The sequence below is a fragment of the Podarcis raffonei genome, chromosome 8, assembly GCF_027172205.1.
Source record: "Podarcis raffonei isolate rPodRaf1 chromosome 8, rPodRaf1.pri, whole genome shotgun sequence".
Classification (NCBI taxonomy): domain Eukaryota; kingdom Metazoa; phylum Chordata; class Lepidosauria; order Squamata; family Lacertidae; genus Podarcis; species Podarcis raffonei.
In genome coordinates this window covers 62,844,465-62,858,567 of record NC_070609.1, presented here as the reverse complement: position 1 = coordinate 62,858,567, position 14,103 = coordinate 62,844,465, and the positions used below count along the sequence as shown (strand labels likewise).

The following is a 14,103-nucleotide window of genomic DNA, read 5'->3' as shown; positions in this document are numbered from 1 at the left end:
TTGTAGCTTAGCAGGACCTGGAGGGCTACAGGTCTCTCATCCCTGATTCATGAAAACGTGAGGCGAGTTTGCTGCTTGTTAAGCTTTCAGGTTGGTTTTAACACCGTAGTTTTGAGCTGATTTAGCACAGTCCTGAATGGAGATGAGCAAAGCAGTGGTTCGCTTGCCACTTCCAAAGTCCTGCTGCTGCCTTTTCCCTTCTCTTCACATGGAGCTTTGGTTTCTTTAATCCCCCCTTCCCAGTTTGGTTCCCATGGGGGAGAAATGAGCTTAAAAGAAAACACCATTAAATGCAGCAGAATTGTCCAGAAACAGTTGGGGTTTGCCGTCTCCTCGGGTGAGAGAGGAAAGAAGGAATCCATTGCTTATTCCGAACATGCAATGTGAGCTGCCGGGTCCTGGCTCGTGAGTTATTCTTGGAATCCTCTTTAAATAATAATATATATATTTCTAATACTGTAAACAAACAATAGCACCTGTTGGAAATGCAAATGGCAAAGAGTACATTTCCTCCAGGATGGAGAGGTTGGCCTCCAACAACAGCATTTGCCCTATTTTGTGAAGAAACTAAGAATTTAAATGCAGTTCTGAGGGACAGAAGGGGGATCTCTTTCCCCATTGCTGAATTCTCCCCGCCTTCCCCCCTCCCCTTGCCCCAGTCCATTCCTGCATGCCTACGGTGACTCAGCATCCCACGGTGACTCAGCAAAGAACCAAACCTCCAGGAAGTTACACTGTATGGCATAGGATTTTATTTTTTTATGAACTGGTGACAGAAAAGCACCTGTGCAAGACTCTTGTTTCCTTCCAGGTGAGGGTCACCTGGTTGGCTGGGTGCCCTGCCAAGCTCCTCCTTGCTGCCACCTGGTGGAGAGAGTAATCACCACCTTAAAGCCCCAAAATGATATTTTGCCCACCAGATGTGTTGGGACTAAAGCTCCCCCATGCTATTTAAGCTAGTCTTTGGGGAGAAAAAGAGCTGATCACAACAATTGTTCATAAAACCATCCAGTAAAAAAACTTTAAAAACATCTAAAATCAGAGACTGACTAACCATTGCAGTTTTGATACCAATAAGAGTCAAAAAAATCAAGCATCTACAAAATTAAATCTTGACCCCAACAAAAACTCCTAAACAGCACCCTGCCCTAATATGAGGCATCCTGAGCAGCAGGTCTTGCAAGACTGGCAGGTAAGATGGGCTCTGGCTGCAGATCATGAAGCCTCCAGATTTGATCGCCTCTGAATTACTGAATGCTAGGGTATGTTATTATATTGCAATTCACTCTGAGTTTATATCTCATTTTTTAAAAAGCGACTAGTAAGTCCAATAAATCATAATTTAATCATCAGGACAGATGGAAGGAAGTCCTTCTTCAGACAGTGCATAGTTAAAGTATGGAATTTACTTCCACAAGAGGCAGTGATGGCCACCAACAGGGATGGATTGGGAAAATTCATGGAGGAGAGGGCTATTAGGGGCTCCTAGCCATTCATAGCCATTATGGAGGCTATTATCTGGCTGCACAATCCGAGGCAGCAGTGCTTCCAAATACTAATTGCTGGAAAACACTGGAGGGGAGAAAACTCTTGTGCTCGGATCCTGCTTGTGAGTTTCCCATAATGGACATCTGTTGGCCACTGTGAGAACAGGATGCTGGACTAGATGGGCCAATGGCCTAGTCCAGCAGACTCTGCCTATATGAAATGGTGGGAAAGGGGTCACCGGCTTCATGCCCTGTTTGCAGGCTTCTCTTTGAGGCATCACTGCAGGGAACAGGGTGCTAGACTGGATGGGGCCCCATTTGGCCTGATCCAGCTTCGTGGCTCTTCTTACAGGATACAAAATGTGGTAAGCAAATAAACCATAAAATTTGGTTCAGTTCCTAGCCCCATGACACTTCTTTGCCCACTAAAACCCACAATGGATTTACAGTGGTACCTCGGGTTACAGACGCTTCAGGTTACAGACTCCGCTAACCCAGAAATAGTACCTTGGGTTAAGAACTTTGCTTCACGATGAGAACAGAAATCACGCGGCGGCAGTGGGAGGCCCCATTAGCTAAAGTGGTACCTCAGGTTAAGAACAGTTTCAGGTTAAGAACGGAGCTCCAGAACGAATTAAGTTCTTAACCCGAGGTACCACTGTACCCTAATATTGGGAAGAGGTTTTGTTTTTACCAGGTGGCTTGGTGTTTCGTGTCTCAACCTTTTTAGGACCTCTGAAGGGCAGCTACCAATCGTAAAAGTGGCCGCCTTGAGGGATGGCTCAATTCACGGGGTCTCTCCTTGCTCTCTTCCTCTGCAGGTGATTGAGGAATTCTACAACTACACGTGGTACAACCGCTATGGGGAGTACATCAGCCGCGGCACCCTCACCACGCTCTGGTCCCTCTCGGTGTCCATCTTCTCAGTGGGCGGGATGATTGGGTCGTTCTCGGTGGGGCTGTTCGTCAACCGCTTTGGACGGTGAGCGCTGAGCTTTTTTGGCTTTCCACGGTTAAGGGCCCTAGTTCGGTGCTAGAGCACCTGCTTTCTGTGCAGAAGTTCCCAGGTTCAACTCCGAAGCGCATTTTTCCAGGTAGGGCTGTGGGAGAGTCTTGCCCAGAATTCTGGAGAAGCCACTGCCCGTCTGTGCAGGAGATACTGAACTTCAGGGGCTCAGTATTAGACAGCTCCTTATGTTCCTGGCTTGTTTCATTTGTGCTGTTTCAACACCCCCTCATGCTTTTTCTGGAGCAAACACAAATCCAGATCTCCTTCAACCATTCCTCATAAGGCTTGGTTTCCAGACCCCTGATCATCTTGGTCTCCCTCCTCTGCACACCTCCAGCTTGTGAATATCCTCCTTAAATTGTGCTGCCCAGAACTGGACACAGGGGTCCAGGTGGGGTCTGGCCACGGCAGGGTGGATTTTATTTAAATCACTAGTCAGTAAGACTTGATTTGAATCATTTTTTTTACAGAAAGACTCATTCTTGCTGGTATAACCTTATTATTGACAACCAGATGAAGGTTTCATTTTTGGAATAATAAATTTTCAGAGTGGTTTTTACAGTTATACAAAAAATTACTGATTTGGTTATACTATTAGAAATACATAGACAGATAATTATGAAATTATTGTGAGGTTTAATAAATTAACTGTTTATATTTGGACAACTTTTCTGCTGCACTTCCTTGGGATGAGAAAAATAATCATTTCCTTAATAAAAATTTAAACAATTTGTTTAACTATGTATCCATGTTTGTTAACTGATGTGGTTAAACGATTAAACTAAGACTGAGTTTTAGCACACATGGCAAATCCTTATTTCCTGATGAATAGCCTTTGGACTATAATGTAACTTAAACAGAAAACTATCTTTAGAAAGATTTTTCCTCCAAAAGCATTTTATTTTAAAAATGCAATTTAAATCAAAAATTTCCAATTTAAATCAAAAATCTGATTTTTTAAATTTTATTTATTTATTTTTATTTAAAAAAACACATTGATTTTTATCCACCCTGGGCCAAGATGGAATAGAGCAGTACTGTCGCTTTCCTTGAGCTGGACACTCTACTTCTGTGGATGCCCCCACTTAGCCCAACTTTTTTCCTCCTGCAGGCGGAATTCTATGCTGATGTCCAACAGCCTTGCCTTCCTGGCTGCAGCGCTAATGGGTTTCTCGAAGATAGCCAGCTCCTTTGAGATGTTGGTCCTCGGTCGCTTCGTCATTGGGGTGTATTCTGGCCTCACCACAGGCTTTGTGCCCATGTACGTGGGGGAGGTGTCACCCACGTCCCTTCGGGGGGCTCTGGGGACGCTTCACCAGCTGGGCATCGTCGTGGGCATCCTCATAGCGCAGGTGAGGCGGGCTATCGGTGGCTCCCTCTGCTGGGGGATGGGAGACGGTGCATCTGCAAAAGGGGTCAATGGGGGCAAATGGTTTTTCCGGGATGGGAAACTGGTTCTTTTTGAGGGTGATAATTATCCTGTGCAAAAAGTCATTGCCTCCTGGGCTCCCCTTAAATGCATGCATACCTGCCCACTTGACTGAATGAGGTGAAACCAGTGTTCGAAACTCCCATTGTTCTAGGCGCATTTTGTGACGGAATTTCATTAGCACAAGCAGTTTCCGAGCTCTGGGTTCAGTACTGCGCCTAAGATTTCAGATTAAAACTGCAGAGCAGAAGGAAAGGAGAACCCTTTGCTGCCTCTCCACTTCCAGCTACTCTCTGAAGACTGGAGAAGAGACCCTCTTATGAATATTAGGGGGGTGAGCAGGGAAAGACTAGACCATGTGAAAAATGAACATAATATTTTAGCTGCAGTTCATTCATTTTCAGCTTTGTATTCTTGTTATAGAAATGTGTGCCTAGACATTCCATTGTCGCGCCCATAACCTAGGTTTAAGGTGCCATTTAGCTCCTAGTTTTCATATCTCAGTTTCTAACACTGGGTGAAACCTCTGATTTCCGTTTGGAGAAGGAACGTGCTTTAGCTATCAGAGTTTTTGTTCTCCAAAAAAACAGAGTCCCAGCTACACAAATCTCCCAGGGACGGGTGTGGTGACGCTTTGCACTGGGCCAAGCAATTACGATGGACAGAGGCTGCCTGCTTCAGTTCCAAGTATAAATGTCAAAGGGGAAAGCAATAAAAATGGGACAGTTTAGCATACAACCTCCGTATGTTGATTTGTAACACATAGATGCAAATTGAAGCTGAGTTTCAGAGGGAAAGTTGCTCCATAAGCAAAGTGTGTGTGTGTGTGTGTCCCCTCACACATTTGTAGGTATACTTTATTGGAGTAGCTGGAAGGCATAGTAAATGTCAAAAGTTTGGCAACAGCTGTGATACTGCAGCCAGATTAGTCAGTGCAAGACATTAAAAGTCAGATAAAGGAGTTGACCATCCTACAGTGTTGAAAAAACACCACCACCCATATGGGCTATAGCACTTGCATATTATGAAAGAGATATTGAAGGATGTGCACTGAACACATTGATTGAAGAATGGAGTCTGTTAATTATGGGAATGTTATGGGAATGTAACATTCCATTACTTTGTTCAGCCTTCCCTACTTTCATTCCTATAATCTGACATTCTGCTTAAAGAAGAACAATAAGCAAAGACCCCCAATAAACATACACCGTGGATAAACTGTGATTGACTTCTTGTAAATGGATGCATGACATTATGAAACCGTGTTTACATGTGTAGATGACATATTGTGAGTTGTACCTAGTGCTAGTCCAATCTAGGACTGACCCGGTGAAATGGACACGGTCAAATTAGGTCCATTAATTTCATTGGGGCTTACTCTGAATAGAATTCGGGTGGATACAACCCTCTAGTGTGTGTTTTATTCATAACTATTTTGGGGTGTATCCAGCTCAGCTTCATTCAGAGTAAGCCCATTGAATGGACCTGTCTTTTAATTTCAGTGGTCTACTCTGTGTAGGAGGAGCATTGGCTAGAACCCAATATTTTTTGCAAGAATTTTTTCTTAAGTGGGGAGTCAGGACAGGAGATCTGAGGCCTGGTACAAAAGACTGTGTGTGTGTGTGTGTGTGTGTGTGTGAGAGAGAGAGAGAGAGAGAGAGAGAGAGAGAGAGAGAGTGCTTGTGTCAGCTACCCCATAACAACACCCTGAGAGATCCAGGCAAATGTAGAACTCTCAAACACTGTTACCTCTCCAAGATTCAGTTCCCAGATTAAACCTGCCTCCTCTTCCTTACTATGTCAGGCAGCCCTGTTTAGGGAAGCTTTTAATATTGGATGAATCATTGTGTTTTAATATTCTGCTGGAAGCCGCCCAGAGTGGCTGGGAAAACCCAGCCAGATAGGCGGGGTGTAAATGATAAATTATTATTATTATGTCATCCTCTACAGGTGTTCGGCATGGATCTGATCATGGGGAGCGATAGCCTGTGGCCGCTCTTGCTGGGGTTCATCTTTGTTCCTGCCTTGGCGCAATGCATCCTGCTGCCCTTTGCCCCAGAGAGTCCCCGCTTCCTCCTTATCAACCGCAACGAGGAGAACAAAGCCAAGAGTGGTGAGCAGCCGCCTCCTTGTGAAAGAGGCCTTTAGAGTGGGGCCTGCACATGTTCAGTGCCCATGGAGGCATGTGGCACAGTGGTAGCATGCTTCTGGGTGGAGCTATGTGACTGAGGTCATGTGCTGTCTTATCCACTGCCCTGGGATCCCTCGAGATGAAGGGTAGTTTAGAAATGTCACAAGTAAATAAAATAGTTGCTGCAAACATCGTGAGATTAAAAAGAGAAGAAAACACAGGGCTCATGCACATTTAATGTGTAGCTTACTGTGTGTAACTATTAAAGGTGTAAGAGCCCTCTCTTATTCTTTCTTCCCCCCCCTTCCTTATTTCACCTGCAAGTCATGAGTGCATCTCACCTGATTCCTCCCTCATTTCTCTTCAGTCCTGAAGAAGCTCCGAGGGACGACCGACGTCAGCAGCGACCTCCAGGAAATGAAGGAGGAGAGCCGGCAGATGATGCAGGAGAAGAAAGTCACCATCCCGGAGCTTTTCCGCTCGCCCATGTACCGCCAGCCCATCCTCATCGCCGTGGTCTTGCAGCTTTCCCAGCAGCTCTCTGGGATCAATGCGGTAAGTGGCTGCAGAGGAGCGGAGGAGCTGGTGGTTGGTTTGAGGGTGAAGAGGCTCTGCGAGTGGTCTGCTGACGCTAGGAATCTTCTCTCTTTGCCCCTTTCCTCCTATATCAGGGCTAATTGCTGATTAAATCAATCCTATATGCATTATGGGTGGCGCTGTGGGTTAAACCACAGAGCCTAGGACTTGTTGATCAGAAGGTTGGCGGTTTGAATCCCCGCAACGAGGTGAGCTCCCATTGCTCGGTCCCAGCTCCTGTCAACCTAGCAGTTTGAAAGCACGTCAAAGTGCAAGTAGATAAATAGGTACCGCTCCAGCGAGAAAACAAACGGTGTTTCCGTGTGCTGCTCTGGTTCGCCAGAAGTGGCTTAGTCATGCTGGCTATTGGCTCCCTCGGCCAATAAAGCGAGATGAGTGCCGCAACCCCAGAGTCGGCCACAACTGGACCTAATGGTCAGGGGTCCCTTTACCTTTATATGCATTACGGTGAGAACTATAATCTTGTTTTATTTTTAGGGAAAGGCCATAGCTCAGTAGCAGAACACTTGCTTTGTTTTCAATCCCCAGTGGCATACCAGGTGGGGCTGGGAGAGACGCCTCAAACTCCAGAGAACTGCTGCCAGTCATTTAAGGCAATGCTGAGCTAATCTGATGTTCTAACTTGGTATAAGGCAGCTTCTCGTGCCCTGCGATGCTGGATCTTTACATTTCTTCTTTCTTTTTCTTAGGTATTCTACTATTCAACCAGCATCTTTGAAAAATCCGGGGTGCAGCAGCCTGTCTATGCTACCATCGGGTCAGGAGTTGTAAACACGGCCTTCACGGTGGTCTCGGTAAGTGCCTTCCTTCGCTGCTGGCAGAAGGGGGGTGCTCCAAATATAGTGGCAGGGGGCATCCTTATGCCAGGGGCTACTTTAATACTGGAGCTCACTGGCGGCAGTGGTGTCCCAAATATCTTGCAGTCTCTATCTGCAGTTGGTTGTATCCAACTAAGTGCTGTTCTGACTAGACCCATGTTAGTTGCATTCATTAACCCCTCCCAAATACAGGCCTCTGATATTTTTAAAGATAATGAGATTTGTGCAGGGTTCCTGGAGGCAGACACTGGGGGAAGTCCCTCTCTGTATGGGACCTCTGCTGTCCAAATTGAAACAGGTGGCTCTTGTGCTCCTATGACAGGCATAGGCAAACACCGGCCCCCTTGATGTTTGGGACTTCAATTCCCATCATCCATAGCTAACAGGACCAATTATGAGAATTGTAGTCCCAAACATCTGGAGTACCGGAATTTGCCCATGCCTGTCCTATGCTGTCGGAGGAAAATGCTCCGCTGTGTCTTCATGAGTCCTTGTTCTAGGGGTGTCTCTTCTGGAGTCATTCTGCCACTTTGCTGCAGGAGGAGTGACTCAAATGACTGACAGACGCTTCAGGTTACAGACTCCGCTAACCCAGAAATAGAACCTTGGGTTAAGAACTTTGCTTCACGATGAGAACAGAAATCACGCAGCAGCAGCGGGAAGCCCCATTAGCTAAAGTGGTGCTTCAGGTTAAGAACGGTTTCAGGTTAAGTACGGACCTCCGGAACGAATTAAGTACGTAACCAGAGGTACCACTGTAGAATCATAGAGTTGAAAGGGATCTAGTCCAGCCTCTGCAGTGCAGGAGTCGTTTGCCCAACGTGGGGCTCGAAACCACAACCCAGAGATTGGGAGTCTCATGCTCTTATCAATTGAGGTATCCCAGCAATTGTTTAGTCCCCAGCAGCAGTTCCAGGTAGAGCTAGAATAAACTCCCCTCGCCTGACATGCTGGAGAGCTGCTGCCACTCAGCATAGACAATATAGAGCTAGGTAGACCAGTGGTCTAGGTTTTAAAACAACTTCTAAGTCATGCAGAAACACAACAAGCAGCTCCTCTGTGAGTGGGTCCCTTGGGCTTCCCAGGAACTTCTAACAAAAGTTATTTCTTAGGACAGACTGCTCTGGGTAGAGCCCTGCTGGTTAATTCATCCTGCCAAAGAGGAACTCATTTCTTTGTCTCCCTTTCGATAGCTGTTCGTGGTGGAGAGGGCTGGACGGCGGACTCTGCACCTCGTGGGCCTGGCTGGAATGGCAGGGTGCGCAGTCCTCATGACCATCGCTTTGGCGCTTCTGGTGAGTGGCATTTGATCAGAAGACAATTAAATAAGCTGAGAATATACCTCCACCTCTTGGGGTTGAAATAACTGCAGAGTATCCTGGCCAGTGCCCCAGCCCTTAACAACTTGGGACCAGTTGACCTGCAAGATTGTCTCTCCCCCCCCCCCCCCATATATGCGCACACGGGCCGCTTCAGTCTGAGGAATTGGTGCTGCTATAGTTGCCAGATAATAGCCATTCTGTACTTGCAAGAAATCAACCTTATATTGTAGCAACACCTGCTCATTGGAACTCCCTTCCTATAGAGAGCAGGGAGGCACCTTCAATGTACTCTTTACAGCACCTGCTAAATGCACTTTGTTAAAGGAAAACCTTTCCAGACAGGTGTACATCTGTTTCTAGCTTGTTTTAATTATTTTTTGCATGTTTTAAGTCTCTGTTTTTATTGATTTTATGTTTTTTTTTTTACTTTTGCAAACTGCATTGAGGTTGTCCCCCCCCCCCTTAGAATCAAGCGGTGTATAAATTTTATGGAGTAAATAAATAAGAAAAATAGCCTAGGTCCCTGTCTCAGTTTGCTTTCCTTCATCTACCACAGGGCTAGTCAACGTGGTGCCCTCCAGGAGTTGCTGGACTACAACTCCCATAATGTCTGACCACTGGCCATGCTGGTTGGGGCTGATGGGAGTTGGAAGCCAGACCAGATCTGGAAGGCGCTGCGTTGGCCACCCCTGGTCTGTAAGCATGCCCTTCAGAGCAGTCGGTTTGCTACTACATTCAGGTAGCAAAGCTGCACACCAGATGGAGAAGCCTTAGCTCTAGAAATGGGTGGGGAAAGAGCCTACTGGAAAAGCAGAGGAGCACCATTTTAAGTAATGAATACATTTTTAATTGCAGTAATGGAAGCCAGAAGGTACTGTCTGCACACTTGGGAGAATGCTCTGAGGTTTTTTAGAAGTAAAAAATAAAATACATCCTTTTAAAAAAAATAAAATTTAGGGCAGCACAAAACAGCTCAATGATGAGCTTACGTGTGGTGCAGTATACAGAAATATTTTATTTAGGGCTCAGTTTCCCTGTGATGCTCCCTGTATGACTTTAGGTTGGCTGCTCTCTGACTCACAGGCTCACTCGTCTCATGGGATAGAGGGTCAAATGTTGTTGTGGGCAATGAGGACAGACGCCCATGCATGTATTTGGCTCTGACTTGGTCTTGTATTTTGACGCTAGGAGCAAATGGCCTGGATGTCCTACCTCAGCATCATTGCCATCTTTGGCTTCGTGGCGTTTTTTGAGATCGGCCCGGGCCCCATTCCGTGGTTCATCGTGGCAGAGCTCTTCAGCCAAGGCCCCCGGCCTGCAGCCTTCGCTGTGGCCGGCCTCTCGAACTGGACGTCAAACTTCATTGTGGGGATGAGCTTTCAGTACATTGAGGCAAGTTGATTTCACTCTGGGCAAGGCGGCCTTCCCCATAGATTTGGGCTTCAGTTCCTTGAGTCAAGGGGCGGGTGTTTCTTTACAATGCACCTCCTAATGGTCAGCTTACATTCGTATTGCACTGCAATGTTATTAGGGCAATATCCACACCGCACATTTAAAGCACTACAATACTTTAGTCATGGCTTCCCCAAAGAATTCTGGGAGCTGTAGTTTGTCGCATTGGTTGTAACTCTGTGAGGGAACTGGAGCTACTATTCCCAGAATTCCCTGTGACGAGGGATGGATGGTTAAACCACCCTGGGGAATTGTAGCTCTCTGAGAGAAATAGCGGTCTTCAAACTCAGCACCCTTAATAAACTGCAGCTCCCAGAATCCTTTGAGGAAACCCATGGCTGTTTAAAGTACACTTAATTTGCAGACCTTTCACACAACCAGGAGGATGCTCAGAACCCTTAAATGAGGAGTAAAGTATGAAAGAGAAGCATTGGTCAATTAACTCTTACAATTGCAGGTTTTAATTGTTTTTACCAATATGTTTTTACACTTTGAGGTTTTCTACAATCAAGCGGTGTATGCATTTTGTGAAATAAAATAAATTATGAAATAAGATAGGGAGGGAGGGAAATTGCCGGGGCCAGGGTATACAGTTGGGAAACACAACAGGAACATAGGAAGCTACCTTTACACTGAATCAGACCATCAGTCCATCTAGCTCATTATTGCCTACACTGACTGGCAGCAGTGACTTCCAGGGTTTCAGGCAGAGCTACAGCCCCAAACTGATGGGGCAGATCCAGCAATATGAAACCCGCCTCTTTCTCTTTCCCTGCAGGAAGTCTGTGGCCCTTACGTCTTCATCATCTTCATGGTGCTCCTGATCCTCTTCTTCATCTTCACCTACTTCAAGGTGCCCGAGACAAAGGGCCGCACCTTTGACGAGATTGCCTCCGGCTTCCGCCAAGGGGGCGGTGGGCAGAGTGACAAGACGCCGGATGAATTTCACAGCTTGGGCGCAGACTCCCAAGTCTAAGCCCCGAAGACCCGACCGGCTCCTCCCTTCGCCTCACTTCCTTTGCTGCCTGTTCTTGACGCTTGTAAACAGAAGCCAGGCTCATGGCGAAGCAGGCGCCGAGGCCTCCTTTCCGGGGCTGCCGCCTGGTTTCCAGGCGATGAACTGACGCCCAGCCCTAGGAACAGTTAGCTGGTTTTTCACGTCCAGGATTTCAATGCTGACAAGGTTCGGAAGCCGCGGCTGTGGTTGAGGCCGAGCCTCTTCCGTGGGGCAGCAGTAAGTCCTTCCAGTGACCAGACCCTCACTTTTATTTTTAGAAGGAAAAAAAAGAACAGCAGGAACACACACACACACACACACACACACACACACACACACACGCCTTCCAAGTTTGCAATAACAGAAGCAGCCCATTTTAATCCAAAGACAACTGTTCCGATTCTGATTTTAATGAGACACTTAAAAAAAAATTGAAGGGGTGTGGGGAGACTGTAGGACTGATCCATGATGACAAAAGAATTTCCTGCTGGGTTGGGCCCTGAAACGATTGGGGTTCCTTCTTTTATCCTTCCCATGAGGCTGTTACAAAAAGGAGGTTTGATATTTTCTTAAAAGGTCAGTGATTGAGGACCCCTACCCTTTAACACCCAAATCTAATTTGCCTCTCTGTCGGTTACCCTTCCTCAGCAGGAGGAGAGAGGTGGCTGCAGCCAGAGGGGAAGCTGAGAGAAGTGAGTCAGTTTAGGAAAAAGCAAGCACTGCATTTTTAATCTTTTTTTGGTTTGGCGGAGCAGGGGTCCTAAAAGGCTCAGGCCCGGGAGCTGACTCTCGCAGGGCCATACACCTTTCTGACCCTGCAGCGTGATAGTGTCTCTTGCTTGCTTGGCTGGGGAGAGGCATCCATATACATATACATATATATGTGTGTGTATCCACCTCTGATTTTGCATGTCTGAAAGGTAAACTACAAAGAGGAATGTTTGTTGCTCTGCCCACTTTTGCCTCTGGTTACATCCAGTATGTGGCCCCCAGAAGGCTGCATATGAGGGAATGTGGCCCTCAGCCTGGAAGTTTCCCCACTGTTGCCCTAAAGCTATCATGCAGCCATTTGTTCCCTCTTTAAAATTGTAGGCGAGGGGAGGGCAAGACTCTTGAGGCCATTATGTCATGGTGAGGGTATTTTCACCTGTCCTGGCTGGCTCCACATAGCTTAGCTTTTAGTGGACAACCACATGTTGGGATGGGAGGAAACAAAGCAGACATAACCCAAGGTTTCCCTGTTCAGCCCTAGTGCCCTCCCTCCTTACTGCTTCCCCACCCTATGAGGAGAGTCCAGCTGGGTCAGGCCCAAAGGTCTGTCTGATCATTAAATACCCTGTATTCAAATGGTGACAAATGAGTTGCCTCTACTGAGGTCACAAGGGGAGGGCGTGAAGTTGACAAGCACCCCGCTTGCTTTTTGCCCACCTCTGCTCTTCAAAGGTAGACTGCTCATGAAAACGGAGGTTCCACTAACCAGTAGCCATGGAAACAGAAGCCTAGCACTGGAAAGGACCTCCTCTCTTGTCTAAATTCCTTTTAGAGCCCTCTAAGCCAGCCGGTGGCCACGGCTGTTCCTTCTGCCAGCAAATTCCAGACATTTAATGACATGCGGTGTGACAAATGCCTTGGAAATGGGGGCAGGAGAGGAATCCAAAAGAACACCCCGAACCTCACATATTGATCTCCTTTCACCAAAAGGCTCCATAAAGACACAGTTCTATTGTGTCTGCTGCAGAGGGCCTCTGGCAAGCTCCTCTCCTCTCCCTTAGCACTCTGGACTCACTGAAATGACAGAGACTCAGTGAAAAATGGCTGCACACATTTCCTGCTTACTGTGTATAGACTGGAAAATATTTATATTATATATATATATATATGTATTTTATTTTGTTCCACCATGTTAATAGAGCACTAAGTTATAGTGTGGTTTCAGATGGACAAGCAACTTTACTGTAAATAAATATATGATAAAACAGATCTTAGGTCCTCTAGCAAGAGTTGTATTTGACTAAGATGACTGTTTGTTTGTTTGTATAGATAAAATTAATATGCACTGTAGTGGCATCTGAATGCACTGACATTTTAGACCTTCCTCCATATAGTCAACTACCCCAAGCCCTTAAAGGACCCTGAGCAAGTGTGTTTTTTGGATAGAAGCTCTTGGCAGGTTTGCAAAAAATGAAAGAGAGAAAATGGACACACAGCTATTTAAAAATAAGTATTTTTAAAATTTATTTTTCTGTTTTTAAATTGAAGACACGACCACACTTGGAAAAGAAGTGTTTTTAGGAATTGCAAAGAAAATGAAATGTTAACTTTTTGCATTTGCTGTGTATGGTGTGATGTCAGAATGAACTCCTTTCTAAAGTGCCAATGGTTAAGGGGTGGGAGGGTAAAGAGAAGAAAAAAAGACACACAGAAAGGAGAACCTTGTATGGACAGAATAAATGAAATGAGCGTTTGAGAACCCTGGACTGTGTCATGTGGTTTCATTTCAGCCCTTGCAGGAAATCCTGTGCCTTGAGGGGGAGGGGTCAGCCTGGGCTTGGGGGTACCTTGAGGGTTGGAGGCCACCCCTCCGTTGGCCCTCTACTTTCTTCCCTGAGGGAATTCTCAGCGAGCTGCTATAATAAATCTGGAACATCATTCCCTCCCGCAGCAAGCGCATGCAGGTCTCGTTCCTCCCTACATCCTGTTGCTCCTGGGCTACCCAGAGCAATCATGGCTTAGCATATTGCCTGAGCTTGGGCTCTGGGGTTTGCCTTGCTCTAGCCAAACCATGCCCCATATAGACATGGGTGCAACTGTATGTTCATATGCACAGAGATTTTTTTTTAAAAAAAACCCCAATGTGGTGG

General features: G+C 46.3%; 1 protein-coding gene across 2 annotated transcripts in view; it reads left to right on the top strand.

Annotated features, from left to right (window-relative positions):
- Positions 1 to 13,717, top strand: part of SLC2A1 (solute carrier family 2 member 1) — a 41,470-nt gene extending 27,753 nt beyond the window's left edge. The window contains exons 3-10 of one of the 2 annotated variants that reach the window (XM_053400376.1): positions 2,309 to 2,469; positions 3,608 to 3,848; positions 5,876 to 6,038; positions 6,424 to 6,611; positions 7,343 to 7,447; positions 8,665 to 8,766; positions 9,982 to 10,189; positions 11,028 to 13,717. In XM_053400376.1, coding sequence (XP_053256351.1) covers positions 2,309 to 2,469; positions 3,608 to 3,848; positions 5,876 to 6,038; positions 6,424 to 6,611; positions 7,343 to 7,447; positions 8,665 to 8,766; positions 9,982 to 10,189; positions 11,028 to 11,221 — 1,362 coding nt within the window. In that variant the 3' untranslated portion in view covers positions 11,222 to 13,717. Of the gene's footprint in view, positions 1 to 2,308; positions 2,470 to 3,607; positions 3,849 to 5,875; positions 6,039 to 6,423; positions 6,612 to 7,342; positions 7,448 to 8,664; positions 8,767 to 9,981; positions 10,190 to 11,023 lie in introns of both variants that reach the window. The other variant, XM_053400374.1, reaches the window with a different exon arrangement.
- Positions 13,718 to 14,103: the final 386 nt, after the last annotated feature.